This window comes from Phoca vitulina, unplaced genomic scaffold (assembly GCF_004348235.1).
Source record: "Phoca vitulina isolate PV1807 unplaced genomic scaffold, GSC_HSeal_1.0 scaffold67, whole genome shotgun sequence".
NCBI lineage: Eukaryota > Metazoa > Chordata > Mammalia > Carnivora > Phocidae > Phoca > Phoca vitulina.
In genome coordinates this window covers 280,358-300,735 of record NW_022589770.1, presented here as the reverse complement: position 1 = coordinate 300,735, position 20,378 = coordinate 280,358, and the positions used below count along the sequence as shown (strand labels likewise).

Sequence of the window (20,378 nt, the reverse complement as noted above, 5' to 3'; positions counted from 1 at the left end):
CCTCCCCTCCCCCTCCCCTCCCCTCCCCTCTCCTCTCCTCCTTATTTATCCATTTGAGAGAGAGCAAGAGAGCAAACAAGCATGGTCGGGGGAAGAGGGAGAGGGAAAAGCAGACTCCCCACTGAGCAGGGGGCCTGATGCTGGGCTCGATCCCAGGACCCTGAGATCATAACCTGAGCTGAAATCAACAGTCGGATGCTTAACTGACTGAGCCACCCAGGTGCCCCAAAACCAGTATTTTAAGTACATTTAAATAATGTAATTGCTTAAAGACTAGAGAGGAAAGGAGCTATCAAAATAATCCTGAGTGTAAAAAAATAGGAAAATAAATATCTGAAGGTTTTGGCCTTATTTTTTTATTTATGTTTTTATTATATTATACTTCTACTTTTATTGTGTGTAGAAGTTGAAAATTATGGTGTCAACTTTTATAAATTCAAGAAATAAAAATGTGCAGATGTTTGAGAATAACTTTGGTTATATATTACCCGAATCTTAAGTGTTTTATGATCATCCTCATTTTCTACCATTCTGTTTAAGTACTGGTGCCTAGGCCCCAATCTTGGTATAGTGTCTGTTAAAATTATCATTATGATAGGGGGGTGGGAGGATAGGTTAGCCTGGTGATGGGTATTAAAGAGGGCACGTTCTGCATGGAGCACTGGGTGTTATACGCAAACAATGAATCATGGAACACTACATCAAAAACTAATGATGTAATGTATGGTGATTAACATAACATAATAATAAAAAATAAAAATAAATTATCATTATGATAAAGGGGATTTTTTTTGTTTTTTAACGGGACCAATGGAATTCAAATCTGCTTTTAATCGATATCCCAAAATGAAGTGCTATGCACTAAATTTCTCAAATCTACAGCTGCTCCAGGATAAACTTCTTTAGTGAGTGTTGAAATACCTGAGTGGTGATATAATTCTCTCTCCTCACATGTTCTTTTTTAATAATCTAACATTTTATTAGGAACACTGGTGGCCAAGAGGTAAAGGCTACATCGGTTATCAGTGTTTTACAAAGAAATGCTAAGATTGTTTCAGCCATAGGGTTTGCATGCCGATTTATGCTGTGTGTCCTGCAGGGCAGGACAGGAGAGCTGGATTTGCAGTTGAAACACGGGAAAGAAGGACCCGAGGAGGTGCAGTACAAAAAAGGCACAGCCTGGCTCTGGTAAGGGGATGGTGACCCGCTACTCATTGCTCCTCATGGGAAACGAACGATGAGGGGGGATGGGCCCAGTGTTTACAGCTTATATATATATATACACACACACACACACAATGGAATATTATGCAGCCATCAAAAAAAACCGAACTCTTGCCATTTGCAACGATGCGGATGGAACTAGAGGGTATTATGCTAAGCGAAATAAGTCAATCAGAGAAAGACATGTATCATATGACCTCACTGATAAGAGGAATTCTTAATCTAAGGAAACAAACTGAGGGTTGCTGGAGGGGTGGGGGGTGGGAGGGATGGGGTGGCTGGGTGATAGACATTGGGGAGGGTATGTGCTATGGTGAGCGCTGTGAATTGTGCAAGACTGTTGAATCACAGACCTGTACCTCTGAAACAAATAATACATTATATGTTAAAAAAAAAAAAAAAAAAGAAGAAGAAGATAGTAGGAAGGGAAAAATGAACGGGGGAAATCGGAGGGGGAGACGAACCATGAGAGACTGTGGACTCTGAGAAACAAACTGAGGGTTCTAGAAGGGAGGGGAGTGGGGGGATGGGTTAGCCTGGTGATGGGTATTAAAGAGGGCACGTACTGAATGGAGCACTGGGTGTTATACGCAAACAATGAATCAAAACTAATGATGTGATGTATGGTGATTAACATAACATAATAAAATAAAATAAAAATAAAGGTTTATGTGGGGAATTTTAACTTATATACATGCCCGAAGGTGAAGAGCCTGAATAGGTGGATTTTCCAGGTCTAACAAGTAGAGCTTTATTCAATGAATTTTAATAATTTTTAAAATGGTTTTCTAAGGCAGCGTGAAAATGGGTTGCTTTTCCCTTTTCCCCCTTGTAACGGATTATTTTATATGCTTTCAAAGGAAAACTTCTGTTTTCTCACTCAATACATTGCCTTCCTGACAACTTCCATTTAATCAAGGAATACCCCTCTACTCTACTCCCGTTCTCCCCGCCCCCCCCCGCCAAGACATCTTCATTATTAGGAGTACCTTTAAGGCATCAGGGTTTTAATTTTTTTGGCAGACGTCCCCAGGTGAATTCCTACTGTATTAGCTAGAAATGTGTAAATGCTGGCACATTGAAAGCAATTTAAATTGTTACATGGGTTAGGAAGAATACCTTGTCAGATTAATGTGGCAGCAACCTAAATCTAGGTAAAGTGCCTAGAATCTAAATTGCTTTGCCTATAGCCACCAGGTTTCTTAAATCTAAAAATCTATTCAAAGCTTACTGGAGTTTAGGTTTTTGTTTACTGCTTGGCATTTGTAGAAAAGCAGAAGGTGTGTGCGTGTATGTATGTTTAAGTAATTCTATTCTAAGTTGCATTTTCTAGATTAACTTTTAAAATAGCAACACAGTTTAAAACATTAGGACATGGAATTTAAGATTAGAGGTTAAGAATTTGAATTTTGCTTCCTCTTTGTGATTCTCTTTTACATATAATTTGAGGTTCATCTTCTAAAAATGATCATTTGGTAGGGTATGTATATTGGCTGTATTCTCCAAAATAGAGAGATAGAATGAAGAATGTGACAGAAAGATGGGCATCCAGGATAACTCCAAGATTTTGACTGTGAATAACTAAAAGTATGAACTTCCCATTTACTGAGTTGGGTAAGACAATAGAAAACCAGGCCTGTGTAGGGTAGGAATCAGGTTTGGGACTTGCTAATTAGGCCTCCAATTTAGAGATATCATGTAGGTCATTGACAATATGAGTGTAGAGTTTGGAGATGAGATCAGGGCTGAAAATATAAATTTGGGAATTACCAACATATCAACTGCATTTAAAATCACGATGCTGGATAAGATCACCTAAGGAGTAAGTAAAGATAGAGAAAAGGTCAGAGGACAGAGCCCAGAGCAGTTCAACATTTAGACATGGGGCAGATGAAGAGGGAACCAATAAAGCACAGGGAAAAGCAGTGGTCAGTGATGTGGGAAGAAAACCAAGAAAGAATGGAATCTGAAACACCGAGGCAAGAAAGTGTTTTGAGAAAGGAGAAACCAATTGTGTCAAAGGCTGCTATGAGGCTGCAAAAGGTGGAGACTGAGAATCGGGAAAGACTTGGCCTCTTTGAAAGTCCTTGGCGGCCATGACAGGAGCTGTTTTGGTGGAGCTGGGGCACAAAAGCCAGATTATAGAAGGGTCTAGAAAGAGTGGAAGGAGATGAACTATTTTAAATGAGTTCTGATGTATGAGAAGCAGTGAAATGGGGCAATCGCTGGAGAGTTTTTTCTTCTTTGAAGATGGTAGATATTACCGTGTGTCCACCTGCTAGGGGGAGTTACACAGGTAGAGAAGGAGCAGTTGGAGGTGCGGCAGACAGAAGCCGGTAGGTAAGAGGCGGGAACTAGCCCACATGTAGAAGGTTTGCCTCAGCATAGAACTATAGGCAGGTCATCATTTGTAAATATCCACACTGACCAGTAAAAAAAAAAAAAACGCATTGAATGCACTGTAGTCCATTTAGGAAGACTGAGATAGGACAATACATTTTAGAGAAATCTATTGTCAAATAGTTTTATAGGAATGCAAGTTTATGGTCTGTAGGAGCAGTGTTTGCAACTGTTTCAAAAACTTGGCTCTGGGGCGCCTGGGTGGCTCAGTCAGTTAAGCGACTGCCTTCAGCTCAGGTCATGATCCTGGAGTCCCTGGATCGAGTCCCGCATCGGGCTCCCTGCTCAGCAGGGAGTCTGCTTCTCCCTTTGATCCTCCCCCCTCATTCTCTCGCTCAAATAAATAAATAAAATCTTAAAAAAAAGAAAACAAAAAACTTGGCTCTGAAGATCGAGTCATTCTCAGAGAGTGCTGATTGCTAAGATTCTTTAGTATTCCAATGAAAATAATACAGCTATAACATATTTGCAAAAATTTTATATTTATAAAAAGTTTGAGCTTATGAAACTTGAAGTGTATAGTGAAAATATCCATGATTGCTTCTTCTTCAAAAATGTAAATAGGGCAGTCCATGGTTGTTCTTGAACTCAGGCTTTTATGTTGAAAAGAAATTTTATCTGGTGAATATTTGAATTGAGTATGTATGCTATCTTCCAATCCACACGTGTAATTACTTTCTTTTGGCTCCAGAGTGATTCTATAACCATTTTAAATTTTATTTTCTATACGTACATAGTGACGATTCCATTATCTACAATTTGGACATAGTAAATTGCTATTTTAGTGAGCTCTTCTGCAAAACACCAGAGAATGTCTTAGTTTAGGCTGCTATAGCTAAAATACCCTAGACTGGATGGATGGCTTAAACAACAGAAATTTGTTTCTCATGCTTCTGGAGGCTGGGAAATCCAGATCGAGGTGCCAGGAGATGTTGTGCTGGGGAGGGTCTGCTTCCTGGTGTGCGAGTGGCCGCCTTCTCCTTGTATCTTCACAGGAGGGAAAGCAAGCATTTTGTCTCTTCTTACAAGGGCACCCATCCCACTCATCCCACTCAGGAGTGCTCCACCCTCATGACCTCCCCAAGGCCTAACCTCCAAAAACTCTACATGGGGTGTTTAGATTTTAACATATGAATTTTGGAGGAACACAAACATTTAGGCCATAGCAGAATAAAATAAAACATAAAGGACACCTGTGTAGCCACCACTCAGTTTAAGAGGTGACACCATCATAACACTGCCTATGTGTCCCTCCTCAGTTACAGTCCCCTCCTTCCCCGCCTCCAGTAAGTGACCTAAGGAATAGGCAGGGGAAAGTCCTTGAAGGAAAGCTCCTATGACAGGTTTTTCACCTAACACTAAAATTCCACATATAGAGTTTTAGGATCTGGAGTCATTGCCAGAGGTTTTTATTAATTGACAGGTAAGCAGAAAGATGGAGTTCTTATTCCAACATCAATTCCTGCACCTATTTTCAATCTTTATTGCAGGGTCCGAGACATGTTGACTGAGGAGATCACCAAGGCGGCGGCCAAGTAAGATCCATTTATTCATTTACCAAAAATTTTCTTTAAACGTTTTTTGTTTTGTTTTGTTTTTCCTGGCAAGTGCATACCATTTCTCCCTTTAGGGTATGTCCTAACTTTAAGGATTTTAAAGGATTTTTTTCATTATTTTAAAAAAAAATCAGTTGTTGTCCTTTCTTGTGTTAATTCTTAAGGTAATATCTTTTTGTGAGAATACAGAGGAATCAATACAAACATGACTTCGACATCAAGAGTCACGGAGGTCATGCCCTTGTTGTACACCTAACAAAGTGCCGCGTGCTTTGACTTAGATTTAAAGGATTCTCATTTGGTTTGCGGCAGGGGTGGGGGCTGCTGAGGGAAGGAGAAATTCTTGCTAATGTGAATTATGTGGGTTCTACAAATAGGTTATTAAATCTCAACTGTGAGCCAGGAAATAAATTAGAGTAGTACTTCCTTTCATTCCCTTTGTGTTACGGGGTCCAGGGTATCTAAAAATTCAATTTTTAAATACCCAAAACGAGCGTGAAGTCCCATGAAAATGGCAGTTTCAATCATATCCTTATGGTTGTTTTAACAAAAATAACGAGTATTACCACCTTGAGGCTTTTTATTTATCTTAAGCCAACTCTCAACAGAAAATTATACCCTAATGAACTTGCTGGGAACAATCTCTTCAGGTTCCTTTGCTAACAAGCTGAGTAATTGTTTCTGGCAGTAAGTTACATGTCAGTTACTGCCGCTTCTCCCTTTCACCATCACCTTTAGCTGCTGCCCTTTCTGTAGGACTTCCTTTTTTCTTATCCACCAAATAACATGGATTGACCTTTGACCTAGGGGATTTCATGTGTCCACATTATCTAGACATATTTAATTGCAGTATAGTTTATCCCTATCATGTCCCAGAACCTTCCGTGGCTAAATAGGTTTGACCTTAAAAAACAAAACAAAACAAAAAAACACCAAAGAACATGATCTACCTTAGAGTTCGCTTTCTACCAGTAATTTCTTAAGTAGGCACATAACTGTGAAGTCTGATCACAGTACATGATCACTACTCAGCCTCGTGTCTTCTGAATAAAGGGAGATAAAGGTGGTAATCCTCCCCGGCACTCAGTTCTGTGGGAGGCCCTGGGAAATATCTGTTGACATATCTGTTGACAAAATGAAAACTAAAGTACAGAGAGGCTTCGCTAGGGACTCATTTGTGTCTGCTTATCCAGTTTGGTGAATTGCAGACACAGTGGGGGAGCGCTCAGCTGCATATTGGAGGGGAGGGGGTGCTGGGTCGGCGGCTGTCTTTGACCTTTACCTTTCATAGTTTGTTCCATTATGTAGCCTACTTATATCCTGTTAAAAACAGCGCTCTGACATTTGCAGCAAAAAAACGTGAACGCTGAAGAATCTAGCAGCTTTCTATTAGACTATAATTTTGCCTCTCTAGTAGCTTTTGCATTTTCCATTCTAAAATTTTATTTCAACAAGATTTTAATCTTCAGATTTGCAAAGCATCGTTTCATGACTAATACCTAAGAAGAGCGTGTTCACATTCTCAGTGGTAGGGAATAAAAATAATTCATGTTCTCATGGTGCTAAACCTTTTCATCAAAAATTTCAAAGTATTTTATAGACCTTATCTTATTAAAGCAATGCTGACAATAGTAGGTATGACAGCAAGTGAGGTTCGGAGGCTGAGAGATTAATGATAGTGCAGGGGGAGAAAAAAATCACTCTGCTTCCTCTCTTTACTTTTTCCCACCGGCTTCCTCCAACCATGGGAGGACCCCTCCCCCCACGACCCCACCACCACCACCACCTGCTGCCAGCTTAGCCTTCCCTTTCTTGGATCATGGCTGACACAGGCTGGTTGGAACCATTGTAAGACTGACTTTGTTCTGAGCCGTAAGTTAAATGCAGGAAGTAAAACACCAGTCACAGGATTAGACTGATTTGCTCATTTAAGAGCAGTTTTAAAGCATCAAGGATAGGGCTAAGGGAGAATCAGAACACAGATAAACCCTGATGATTGATGTAAGTTTATTTTCATTGTTTTTAATGAAATAGATCTGAACCCGAAGATGAAAATCCCCAAAGGACTGGGTCACTTTACTAATATGTAATGTATACTTTGTCCCTAAGAAAGCATCACTGTAGCTCATCCTTCCCTGCGCTTTTTAATTAGGTTGATGGCATCAGTTTGTTCCAAAGGACAGTTTAATTAAAATGCTAGTGGTGTTGCCTAGGTAAATACTGTACTGATGCTGACATGTTATTATGCAAATTAGTTACTACTGCCCGACTGGTAGGGGATAGTTATTTGATCCACAAGCTGATGGGTTTTTGCTGAACTGGTTGTAGATTTTCACCTGGCAGGCTCCTCCGTGAATTTGTTTCACTAAATACGTATCAAGTGTCTCCCCTCCATAAGTCACTGTGCTAGGCATGCAGGGAATGCAAAGTTGACCAAGAGCTCGTCACAGCACCTTTGGGAAGTGTGTAGCTTGGCCCGAGCATTCACTGTGTGGACTGTGACATACTTTTTTCTATTCAAAGATTAATGTCCAAATATGCATTTAGTCTGCAAGCAAAGGTCTAATTACTACTGACTTTAAATACATTTTTCTCCATTTTACAACAACAATATGTGTTCCGGAATGTCAGGACCAGTGAAACTTCTGAAACAAAATCACTTGGGGTCTCTGTGTTGAAACGGAGGCTAAATATTCTCCCGGAATTCAGGGTTACAAGAGGGCTTTTCATGTCATCTTGTCTAATATCCTTGTTTTAAATTATTTGATACCTGATTTCTGGTGACAATCTGAGTTTTTCTATAGGGTAAAAAAAAAAAAACCCAGGGATCAAATTGTCAGATCACCGAGAATTTGAAACTTTTCTTTTTTAATGTAACTTTAGGGATTCATGGTCATTTTGTAGCAGGACAGGCTTCAGGATATTCTCAGCTAAAGGAAAGAGATCATATTAGAAATAGAAGATTCAATTTTGGTTTTGTTAAGTGATGTTAGGGCTCTGGTGCCTTGGAATGCCCAGACCTTGCCCTGCTTCCTGGTGTTTTATTATTATCTATATCCCAGTGATCCTCGCTGCAAAACTCTAGCAAAATCTAGGTTAAAGGCATCTGCTTAGCCTTCAGGTCTTCCTCCTGTTTTCTCCTCTCACCCTGTCCCCCAATATAAAGATTGTTGTGTTACCAAATTATGGCAGGCCTCATAGAGGAATGAATTAAGCAGAAGTGAACAGAATGAACAAGTTCGCAGAGCAAGCCTTCACTGACTTTAACCACCCCAAGGTGGGAGAGCGAGAAGGCAGAAGGGATTCCATGAATAGGTAGATGGTGGAACTTGATCATGGCAAGTCCTGAATCCCATTCTTACCCAGTGGAAGCAAAAATGCAATAACGTGTATGTATACTCACCTTTGAATACCCATAACTCACAGGTTCTGTCATGACCATGGCCTGGGACTGGAGGTCCTTAGCTTGCACGGGGAGCGGGGCTGGAAGTCTCCCCACCCCACAGATCTGTTCCATTCCTGTACTGGGGTGAGCAGGAGCCATTCTAGCACGTACCCACAGGTTCATGTTCAGGTCTCAAGTCCAGGTTTTGGGAAACAGTCTCTGTATTTATGGGAACCCCCAACCGGGACAGAATGGAACCATCCGAGGGCTTGGGTGTTCTATTATGATGGAGGTGGGCCAGCCAAGAACATCTCATCAGTGTCGCACTGAAGATTTTCTTCTATAGAATCACGTTGGAATAATGGAATAATATTAAATGTTCATTTTCAGGTGGTAAGTATATTTAAAAAGGTTCAGTTTTCTTGATACTAAATCCAGAAGTCACAGTTAAGATTTTGTTGCTATTAATAGAAAACCACCATTTGGATAATATGGGAGGGCAACTGTCCATCCAGATAGTTTAAAAACAGGCCTTTTTTTTTTTGCACCTTACCTAGGGTCTCTAAGTTATATCACAAACCGCCTTAAGGTTGCTGGCTTTGCCATCTCGAGGGAAAGAAGGGGAGGCTAATAATGATAATGATTATAATAACCAGTGTGGCAGGTTGCTGGTAAAGCATGCTGCCTGAAGTGGCTCACTGGAAGCTGCTTCCACACACCAGTGCCTGAGAAAAGCCAGAGGCCACTTGCATTCTACTGCGCTTACTCACCTAACTGTCTCCGCTTGTGTTTTTTAGCATAAATTGATAAATTTATATTGCCAAAGATGACACGGAAAGATATCGCTTACTTAATGCCACGTCCAACGATGAAATAAAAACTTCAGAAAGAAAGAACTTAGATATATGGGCTTAGACTTGTAGGACACACACACACACACACACACACCACCTCCCCTCCCCCCCCCCCAAGGTCTAAGGACCATACCCATATGAGGAGAGAGAAATCCACGCTAGCGTCAGAAGAAGGAGAAGACATCAGGGCACAAGCAGACGTGTGTGGATGAAGCTGTGTGAAGGAATGGAAGTGCTTTTTGGCCTCGTCTGCCTTCTCTGTAATAATGCCTTCTCTTCTCCCGGTTAATGCCCCCAAATCCTCTCTTGGAATTTTTTTCTTTTTAAACAGGGAGAGCCCAGTGGTCAAGGGCAACGCGCTGTTAGCCTTAAGCAGCCTCGCTGTCATCGTATCCAAACACGAAGCCAGTCTCTCTTCAGACTCGGAGGGGGTCCCGGAGGTGAGTTAAGGGCGATTTGAACCAGTTGGGCAACGTTTGAAAAGTGAGAAGCCTCTTTAAGCCTGGCCCTGAGTTTACGAGGTTAGAGCCCGTGCCTGCGGCACCACCGACTTCTGCTACTTGTTGGGTCTTCCCACGGCGAGCTTGAGGGGCTCCGCAGACACTCTTCCTTGCTGCTCTTCTGTTTTGCTTTCTCCATCACAGTTAAGTGGTCATTTCCATTTGAAGGTACCAATTTTATGCAACAGGGGTTGTCTTTTTGTGATTACATCAGTGGTAACCAATCTTAGGAGGTTAACTAGGCTTACTGAAAGTGAACAATGCTGTCAAAAAATGATAAATAAGTAGTGTTTACTGACTGAAAAAAATTGTACTTTGCATTTTAATTGTAGATGTCAATGACAAAGTGCCTATTCATTTTTGCAAGGCATTTATTTCTTAATTAAACATGTAGCGAGCTGGCCAATGTTCATTTCCAATGTACTTTTTCAGATAATTCATATCTGTCAAAATAAAAAGGCATGGATTTATTCTTCTTTTAAGCCCTATTATCTAGTAGCTATCATTATCTGGAGACAATATAGCTGAGTGGTTAAAAAACATAGGCTTTGGAGTAGGAGAGTCCTGTATTTAAATCCCAATAGTTGCAACTCACTAGCTCTGTGGCCTATTGTTGGTAAGTTCCCATTGCAAAGCCTGTTCCCCCAACTGTAAAGTGGGGATAAAGGTACTCACCAGACAGGATTGCTGGGAAGATCAAATGAATGAATATATGTGGAGCTTGACAGTTGGGAGATACTAAGCACTCAGTAATAGTAACCATCATCTGACTTCTTGCTGCAAAAACCGGGCTTTATTCAACGCTCTTCAGCCTGTCTCTGTTCCCTCAGTGTGTCTTCTGGGCCATCTGTACTCCTTTTTCATGATGGAGTTTTTTGGTTGCAAGCAAAGGAACCAACTCTCATCTAAATAAAAAAGCAGAAGGATATGGCATCCGGAAGCCCATGGAATTGAAGGCAAAGTTTAAAACTGGGTTTGGGGAAGAGCATTAGGGACAGGAAGTGTTAGGAGAACCATCACACATCACAGTAGACTACCATCCCTGGGATGGATCAGCTCTGGTCATGTGGTGTGCTTGTCACTCAAGATTTAGGGTCCCATGGGTTTCGTGCCCACCCCTTGGGCAGGTTGGATGGGTGGCTTCATTGAGCATTTAAGCAAGCTTCAAATCATGGAGGAGGGAATTCTCCAAAGGGTGCCATTACCAATAAACAAGAGAATAGAGGCTGTGTGGCAAAAGCTACAAATGTATATTACCTTTGGGGAAAGGAAAGGGGCCAAGCAATTATTCCATGAAGCATAAAAGTGTAGTTACCATAGGAAATTTTAACTTTAAATGCAGAATCTTACTTTAATGATGAGAAAGATGTTTTACATCCTTGAAAGAGCCATGGAGTACTTTAGCAGAGACAACATGCTAAGTAGAATCTACGACCTAAAAAGTTAATGTGCCTTTCTAGGATCCCTGATTTTGGGCAGACTTGCAGGTAATTTGCCCCAGTGATAACCAGGGGTCTAGCTCTGAGTTTGAGTTCCAGGCAATCTTATTCTTCTTTATTTCCCCACTCTTTTGTTCTGTGCTGTAACAGATACTACACAAAACATCGAGAAGCCACACAACCCAAAGATGGGACTCTGCTTTTATTCTTCATCACTTTGTCTTTGGTTGTTATTCAGTACAAACTCAAGACCTCATTATTTGATTAACGTTGAGGTTTTCAAACTTTATTTGAAATCTGCATATGACTAACAACCAAAGATCCTAGGAAGAAGGCCTTCTTTGAGTCAAGGCATTAATTCCAAGGATCTTACCACTGCGTTGACCTTTGTCGTTTCCACCACCTGAGTGTGACCCTGTGAGTGTATGGATGCTTTTTTTTTTTTTAAGATTTTTATTTATTTATTTGACAGAAAAAGAGATAGAGCAGGAACACAAGCAAGGGGAGTGGGAGAGGGAGAAGCAGGCTTCCCACCAAGCAGGGAGCCCAGTGCGGGGCTCAATCCCAGGACCCTGGGATCATGACCCGAGTCTAAGGCAGACGCTTAATGACTGAGCCACCCAGGCGCCCCCAGATGCTTTTGACATCCACAGTCATGAATGATTTTTATTTTATTTTTATTTTTTTTAAAGATTTTTTATTTATTTGACAAAGAGAGAGACAGCTAGGGAGGGAACACAAGCAGGGGGAGTGGGAGAGGGAGAAGCAGGCTTCCCGCCAAGCAGGTAGCCCCGATGTGGGGCTCAATCCCAGGATCCTGGGATCATGATCAGAGCCAAAGGCAGATGCTTAACGACTGAGCCACCCAGGCGCCCCATGAATGATTTTTAAAACCAAGGTCTCTTTTTAATGAGTTGGGTTTTACTGTTGTTGTTGTTGTTTTTTAAAGATTTTATTTATTATTTGACAGAGAGACATAGCGAGAGAGGGCACACAAGCAGGGGGAGTGGGAGAGGGAGAAGCAGGCTTCCCACAGAGAAGGGAGCCCGATGCAGGGCTTGATCCCAGGACCCTGGGATCATGACCTGAGCCGAAGGCAGACACTTAACGACTGAGCCACCCAGGCGCACCATGTTGTTGTTGTTGTTGTTGTTTTTTGCATTCTCTTTCCTTTTCTTTTTCCAACTGAAGATCATTTATGCTTTCATACCTAATTAGCTAGGCACACATTGTGATGATTCAGAATGATAAATCTATGGTGATAGTAAGCAGAAATGCTAAAAACGGTGATGAGAATTTTGTAGGCTGCTTTATTGCCTCTTTTGTGAAATGGGAAGTCATAGAAATGAGACATTCTGAGTTTCTTTCTCTGCACATCTCTCCTTTAACTCCTACGTCACCCTCACTAAACACAGGTGGGCAGCGGAGAGCTCTCGGACACGGTCTGTTTTGCAGCCCCTGTCCTCTCACCTCTGCTTGTCTTGTATAAAAGGTAAATCCTATTCCTGTTGGGGCACAGGTTGAGGATGTGTATTTGTCAAATATCTATCTGCCTCCTAAAGTCCTGACGGGTGAAGTTACTTTTTGGTCGTAGCACTTTACTCTTTAATACAGAAGGGGTTTGTGCCCTGGATCTAGAAATAATATTTAGGTTTATTTTTTTTTCCGTTATCATTTCATGTTTTTCCTTTTTTTTTTTTTTTTTTTTTTTAAGATTTATTCATTTGAGAGAGAGAGAGAAAACGAGCAGGGGAAGGGGTAGAGGGGGAGGGAGAGAGGATCCTCAAGCCAACTCTCCGCTGAGTGCTGAGCCCGATGACGTGGGGCTAGATCCCAGGACCCCGAGATCATGACCTGAGCCAAAATCAAGAGTCTGGACGCTTAACTGACTGAGCCACCCAGCTGCCCCTCACTTCATGTTTTTCTTCATCTGCAGGTTCAGCCTAATTTCCTTTCAATGAAGGAGTGGGTTTCCATGGTGTCTGATACTCTCCTGGTCATTGTGGATAGCCATTACCAACCCAGAGGACAACTTTTCTCCTCGTTTTATTATGTAAGTCTGAGAAATAAAATTTAAAATATGATGGGAAAAGTCAAGGGTTGAGGCTACTCATATTAGTTGTTCACATGAAAGCCATACCATAGTGTGATTACTCTCAGTCTTAGCTTTACGTTGGAATCACCTGAGGAACTTGAAGTGTATGTGTGTGCGTGCAAGCACGTGTATATATATAAGATCTCTCTATAGATAGAAAAAATAAATACTGACCTGTAGGCCTCTCCTCTGATTTAATTACTTAGGGAAGGGCCTGGGCATCATCAGTATTTTAAAAGGTCTCTAGATTATTCCCATGTGTAGTCAGAGGCAAGAGCTACAGTTGTAGTGAAATAAACATTGGTTAAAGATTGGGGTCCCTGAGTTTCTACTTGTTTTTTTTAAATTCCAGGATATGTGACCATGGGCAGTTCACATAATCTCTTTAGACCTTTGTTTCCTTACGTGTAAAATGAGGCAATTGAACAATATGATCTGTAATGATTGTAGTCGCAGCTCCACCCCTTACTGGTTTTGTGACTGTTGACCTGATACTTAACCCATCATTTTATTTTCCTTACCTGTACAGTGAAGGTAAAGATTAATGCTTTGCCAACTTTACAAAAGATTTGCAAGGAGCACATGATATAACTTGTGGGAAAATGTTTTGAAAACTGTGAAATACTCTATACATATCAAGGAATATTGTTGTTGCTCATAAAAAAGCACCTGTCACTTAGTCACTCTTTTTCTTCATGCTAATATCCTAAGATTTGAAACAAAGTGAAAACACACTTTTTTTGTTTAGGTTTTATTTCCGCTTCATTGGCTATAGTGCATGCTTTATTTCTGCATCTGCCCAGAATTATTTTGGTTCTGCCTTATCACTCTCCACTGCTTAGGGAATTATAGTGATCATGGGACAATCAGCTGAGTGGTGGAGGATTATAGTCGATTTGAATAAAAATATAGCACAGGTTGTGAACTGTTGCTAAGATCATGAATTGAGCCCGAAACTCCATTACCTTGTCTTCTCTGTACAGCGTTCTGCGTGCCTCTGTCCTCCTGCTTTTGGGAGGACCTGGTACGTATTCATCTGGGCCTTAGGGTCTGGAACTAGGATTTTTAACTATACTTGGGGACAAACAAATGACTTGTAGATAATATAGAATTAAATTGGAAGGTAGATTTTCCTTAAAGAAATCATTGCGTTATGATCCATTTGTTTGCTGTTAGAAGTGTTCTTATTCCTTTAATGTTGGGACGAAAAACTAGTTTATATCAAGGTCTTTGTAATAGCGCTCTGGTTCAGATATTCACCAGGACAGGATATTCTATGAGATTTCTAATCGCGCTGCTTAGTTCTTGCAAATGAATAAAAATAATCTCCTTAGTAGCCAGCTCAGGGTTGCCTCTTACCTTTGTGATTTTTGCACTATTTTACTTCTTCAAAGAAGCCCTGATTTGAAAATCACTTTCTTGACTTCCAGTGTTGGATCAGCTGGGTCATTTTGAATAGTATTGTCATTACAATAATGCTATGTTAACTTAAAGAATACCTTAGCACATGTTTGATTTTGTTTGAAGTACTAAAGCTTAGAGAGCAAATGGGTACAGAATTAAACGCACTTTTTAATGTGCTTTGATTGCAAGGGACAGAACAGCCTTTATGACGTGTCTGAAAATTTGAAGTGGATAATAGTGGCGGAATGATAAACGGGTTTCCTTCCCCACTTGAGACATATTTATAAATGTATATAATGTCTGTTGGAGCTCCCTAACATGGGATTCTTGCAGAAGCTGTTCATACTCAGCTGCCCTGCCATTTTATTAGGGCTGTTATTCATTTCTTTTCCCATAATTACATATAGGAAGGGACATATAGAGCTCTCCATTTCGTTTTGAATAGCTGGTTATTGCTTTGTAACCAGAGGCTTTTAGGATTTCAACTTCCTTTTTAATTAAAAGGAATTAACCCCCTGTAGGAAATAATCCATCTACTGGGAAGCGTTCCCACCAAAAATTTTGGGAGATCTGCCAATAGGTCCCTGTGCTAAACTTGCACTTCTTCCTTCGTACTAAACTGTAACAACCCACCCCCCACCCACCGCACACACACTCTCTTTCTCTCCTGGAAAACTGGCTTTCTGGACATCTATAATACAGCTTGGTGGTTTCTCCAAGGTTGGGTAACTTCACTTAGGGGTTTGGTGGGTTTCTTTGTTTTTTTTTGTTTTTTAATCATAAACACACGTGGGATTTCAAAACCCTGAATTTTTTTCAGGCTTTATAGTGAGGGAATTCACACTCTTTAAAAGAAGACACTTCCCCCCATCCCCCAAATTTAAAAGGATATTAATCAGCTGTTTAGTAGCAAATTGTTTCAGGAAGGAAGAGTGTAAAGGGAACCTACCTAGACAAACACAGAAATCGATTTTTTTTTTTAAATGATGTTTTTGATTGGCGGGGGTGGATCTCAGAGCCGTTGATCCTGTTGTGTGGTGCTTCTGTGATAGGTCTGCTCCCTTTGTGTTTTAAAACCAAAGGCCAACCCCTGTTTTCTTCCTTTGGCATGTCCTAGAAATCCTATTCTGGTGAAAACACAGCTAGTGCGATTGCCCGCTCCGCTGCCGCCACGGCTTTGTCTCTCCTCGTGCCAGTTTTCATGATTTCTTGCAAAGAGAAGGTTGAGGAAATCCTAAACATGCTGACTGCCAGGTTACCTGGGAAACCAAGAGCTGATGAGTCTCAAGCCGTGCAGATCCACATGGGCCTTGCTTTGGGGATGTTTCTCTCGCGCTTGTGTGAGGAGAAACTCAGGTACGGTTGATGAAAATACTCTTCCGTTTTGTCTTTGTGATGATGTAGGCAGAGGACGTGATGCGCAGGCACACACGTTCCCGAACATTTTGTCCGAGCGATAATGTGGTTGCTAAACTTTTTGAAATGGGCAGGTCCGACCCTTTCTTCTCCTTTGTGAGGGCATCTGTCTTTCCAAAATGCCATCACAAAGATATTAGGGTATTTTTAGGGTTGCTCTCATGAAGGTGATGGTGACTCTAACATCATTCCATGCTTAGCTGAAAACCCTGGAAAAATCCATGTAATGGATATGAGGATATCTATATCCTCATATGTGAGATATGAGGAAAAGTGTAATCTCGTGGTGCTAAAAATAAAAAGCTGCTTTTTCCCCTGGCTTCCAAGGGTGAAAATAATTGTTGATTATTGATATCACTATAAAATGGGAGGAAAAAATTGGAATATCCCTGCTGCCTGAGGGCGCTGGGAATCACCCGGATCACCTAAGAACTCTATGTACCCAGTTTTAAAGATTGCTTTTATCCTGTGCCCTGGCTACATTTTTATAATCCTTAAAGAGTCTTAATCTGTGCATATTATACTGTGTGCTTTATTCCGTTTGCTCAGTTTTGGACTGCTAGCTTTACCCTTGAATGGAGCTGAGTATCAACGACCCAGGTGGAAAATTCCACTAGATGGGAAAGTTTTCTTGTGCATGAATCTACTTTGGTTGTGTTGTCCGTCCTATTTATTCTTTATTTTGTAACAAGTCTTAGAATTTTATATACCCAGGTTGATTGCAGTGTGTGGTACAACATGAATATTTGAATATCATGAATATTTAGATGTGCACTGACTTGGAATTCAGCCTCATTTTCCCCCCACACTGGAAATAGGATAGCTGGGAGAGGCATCCTGTTGTGACGTTCCATGTCCTTAAACTCCCCTGGTTGGCAGAAATTAACGGTCTGTCCGAAGCCAAGAGACGGTGTCGATGTGGGTAAACTGGATGACATTATGCTATATTTAGATTTCAGTTTGAAACCGGTGGTTAAGTTTGCACTTGTAATTTACATAGCTTTGTGCAAACACCATTATGTGAAACCTTTATGAGAACTGCTATTGATCTAGGGAAATACTGTCAGATGATCATTTTCAGCTCTTGGAAACATCTGTCAGATGATTGGGAAGATTGGCTTCATCTTTGTGATCATAAATGAAAACGTTTCTAGAATGTTCGGTTTGTTCTGTTGACCAGCATTCATATTTATAGGCCTGGTTCTGGACATGAACAAAAGGCTGCCCTTTGCGTGTGAATTGACTGTTACATATCTCGTGTGTGTGACAGAACGCAACATGTTTTTTCAAGACTTGAAACTTGAAAGTGATTTTTTTCCCCCTTTGCTACTATTGCTACAAATGGCAATTTCGTCACCATCTGTGTTCATGCTCTTTCTTCAGTATCTTTCAAGCCACGCGTTTTACAACTAAAAATGAGCCATGGCAGTTTAATTCCAGGCAACTCATTTCATCCTATCTTGGCTCTGGCTACCCTCTTCCTTAGTTTAGGATGAGAGGCTGCTGGTTTTAGGGCTTGACAAGCTTGCACTTGCAGTTAATTTAATCATGCTACCTGGAGAAACCTGAAGGATTCATCCCAGTTCCTAGATTACCTTCCGCCCCTGTCTCTCTCTCACTTGACTTTGCACCCGCAGGAGAGCCTGGGGAAGGAAACCAGGCAGCTCTTTCCAAGGCCAAATGCCCTCAGAATCAGTGCAAATGTTCACTTTGCTCTAATGATCTGTTTGGACAGCATGCTTCCTCTTTTGGCCAGTGTCTTGAGCACTCTAGCCACCAGTGTAGTTATTCACGGTTCCCACCTTCCTAATTTCTCGGAGCAGAGGAATCTGAAATGTTTGCCTTTTGGTGCTGGTGAGTATTTTACTAGATAATGACAATGTCACTAGAGAATGACATTTTTGGAGGAAGTTTCCATTTTTCTAAAATTAAGTTCATCATTTTGAGGGCTGTTGACTCTGAATAGTCAGTGACATCCAGTAAATGGCCCAGCATGACCCCCTCAGGGGTACAGGATTAGGACAGTATGTTGGGCTCAAGAATGAAAAATCACCTTGTAGAAGAGAATCATGACAATCCATTTTTTTGCCATGGCTTATGAAAGAGTCACCTGAATTTCAATTCCAGTCTAGAATTTATTCAGAAAAACGTTATTATTCCTGAGCTTGCTTCTGTCATAACTCCCAGAGGATACTAGTAGGATCTCTTCAGCATTTGTTTAGAATAGTTAAGTATATTTTACTCCAGAGAACAACTATAATAGGACTTAGTCAAAGCTATTTGAACTGTGTGTGTGTGCGCGCGCGCTCATTGCAAAATGTAATCCTTCACCTCAGGCAAAACCACTATATTCTCGGTTTGGGAAGACATTTTTTAAAGTGTCCTGTGGCTGGTTGGCATTCCTGGGGCTGCATTCCACTGAGCATGGTCCGAGGGAGCAGCATGACGGTTGACATGTTAGGATCCCCTTAACAGTCAAGTGTTGGTGATGAAGCCCACAACTGCCTGAAAAAACAGCCATAGAACCACTTTTAAGTTTTCTTTTACTGTAGAAGTCCTAGTTCTCACCAAGACCATCGCAAAACCACATCAATTACTCTCTAAAGGTAGAAAAATACATGGCTGGGTTTCCCCCCCCGCTTCTGAAAAAACAAATGTAGGAAGAAGGACAAGAACAGCCTTCACAATTGAGACATGAAATCAGAAGTAACCTTTGCAAGAAAGAGATTTTGGAATGATTATTGTTAATTTCAGCTTCACGGGTTGTAAGATATTCTGAAGAAAATCACGTTAGCATTCTTAGAAATGTTTCTGGAATTCTGATTTTGGTTTTTTGTTTTTCAGTGGTTTAAAATTTGAATGGGCTGAGGAAATACAAAAGTAGCAGTTTTTGAGTTTATTGGTTTACAAGTGATTATACTGTTTAGGAACTCAGTTATTAAATAAATTTTCTGACTCGTTTCTCTGCCTGCAAAATAAGTAGATGTGACTCATCAATATTATTGTTACTCTTATGGTTTTTTTTTTAATTAAATGAAGGTTCAGTAAAATATTAAGAGGAAATATAGTATTTTGGACATTTGCATGATTTTAAGTAACTGAATTTTTCCTCTTGGTCTTTGCCCAGCGATATATCTGGCCAACAGATGAACCTTCTTCTGATGAAGTCTCTGGATGCCCTGGAAAATTGCTGCTTTGATCCTAGTCTTGAATATAAGTATGTTGGTTCCATTTCCTCTCTGATATTTGAAGACTGAATCTTTCTCTGCCATACGCTTTGCATTCAATCGTGAAATAGTCGTAGGACTAGATCTTGAATTCCTTTGCAAAGAGTTTTCAGTAATAATCAGAACCTGTAATTAAAGGTACTTGTTCTAAAAACCATGTTTCAGCAATAGACCGTTTGCTTCGTTACAAAGCAACGGAATGTCATTTCATGGCTGTCATTAAGTTATTAATACCTTAGTTCTGTCTTGTACTTACCATATGAGGCATGTATCTGGAGACTTATATGCATGACTTAACCTTTTTAAAATAGTGGAAACTATTCTTTGAATTTGATTGGACGAAGAGAACCTTTGACCCATAATTTAGATTTCCCGTGTGAAATCCAACGACTGAAGAATCAAAACGGAAACAAATATAGGGTACATCTGGGGTTCCCAAACTCCTCAATATTAATCGTTTCTCCCTGCCCCACCACAGACTTCATGCTTTTTAAAGATTTTGTCTATTAAACTAAATATCTTAAAATGTATTATTCCAGGGGCGCCTGGGTGGCTCAGTCGTTAAGCGTCTGCCTTCAGCTCAGGTCATCCCAGGAATCTGGGATCGAGCCCCGCATCGGGCTCCCTCCTCCGCGGGAAGCCTGCTTCTCCCTCTCCCACTCTCCCTGCTTGTGTTCCCTCTCTCGCTAGCTCGCTCTCTGTCAAATAAATAAATAAAATCTTTAAAAATAAATAAATAAAAAATAAATTTATTATTCCAGTCGTGAAAGGTAACCAAAAAAACAGAAAGGAATAATTAGAAAAGAATGTCTTGCACCTGGCTGGCTCAGTTGGTAGAGCATGTGACTCTTAAACCAAGGATTGTGAGTTCGAGCCCC

At 40.8% G+C, this 20,378-nt stretch overlaps 1 protein-coding gene across 7 annotated transcripts in view; it reads left to right on the top strand.

Moving 5' to 3' along the window:
* Nucleotides 1-20,378, top strand: part of FOCAD (focadhesin) — a 303,113-nt gene that overhangs the window by 224,339 nt on the left and 58,396 nt on the right. For all 7 annotated transcript variants that reach the window (XM_032392329.1, XM_032392330.1, XM_032392331.1 and 4 more), the window contains 6 exons: nt 1,100-1,188; nt 5,115-5,159; nt 9,751-9,859; nt 13,295-13,411; nt 15,975-16,213; nt 19,401-19,490. In XM_032392329.1, coding sequence (XP_032248220.1) covers nt 1,100-1,188; nt 5,115-5,159; nt 9,751-9,859; nt 13,295-13,411; nt 15,975-16,213; nt 19,401-19,490 — 689 coding nt within the window. The remainder of the gene's footprint in view (nt 1-1,099; nt 1,189-5,114; nt 5,160-9,750; nt 9,860-13,294; nt 13,412-15,974; nt 16,214-19,400; nt 19,491-20,378) is intronic.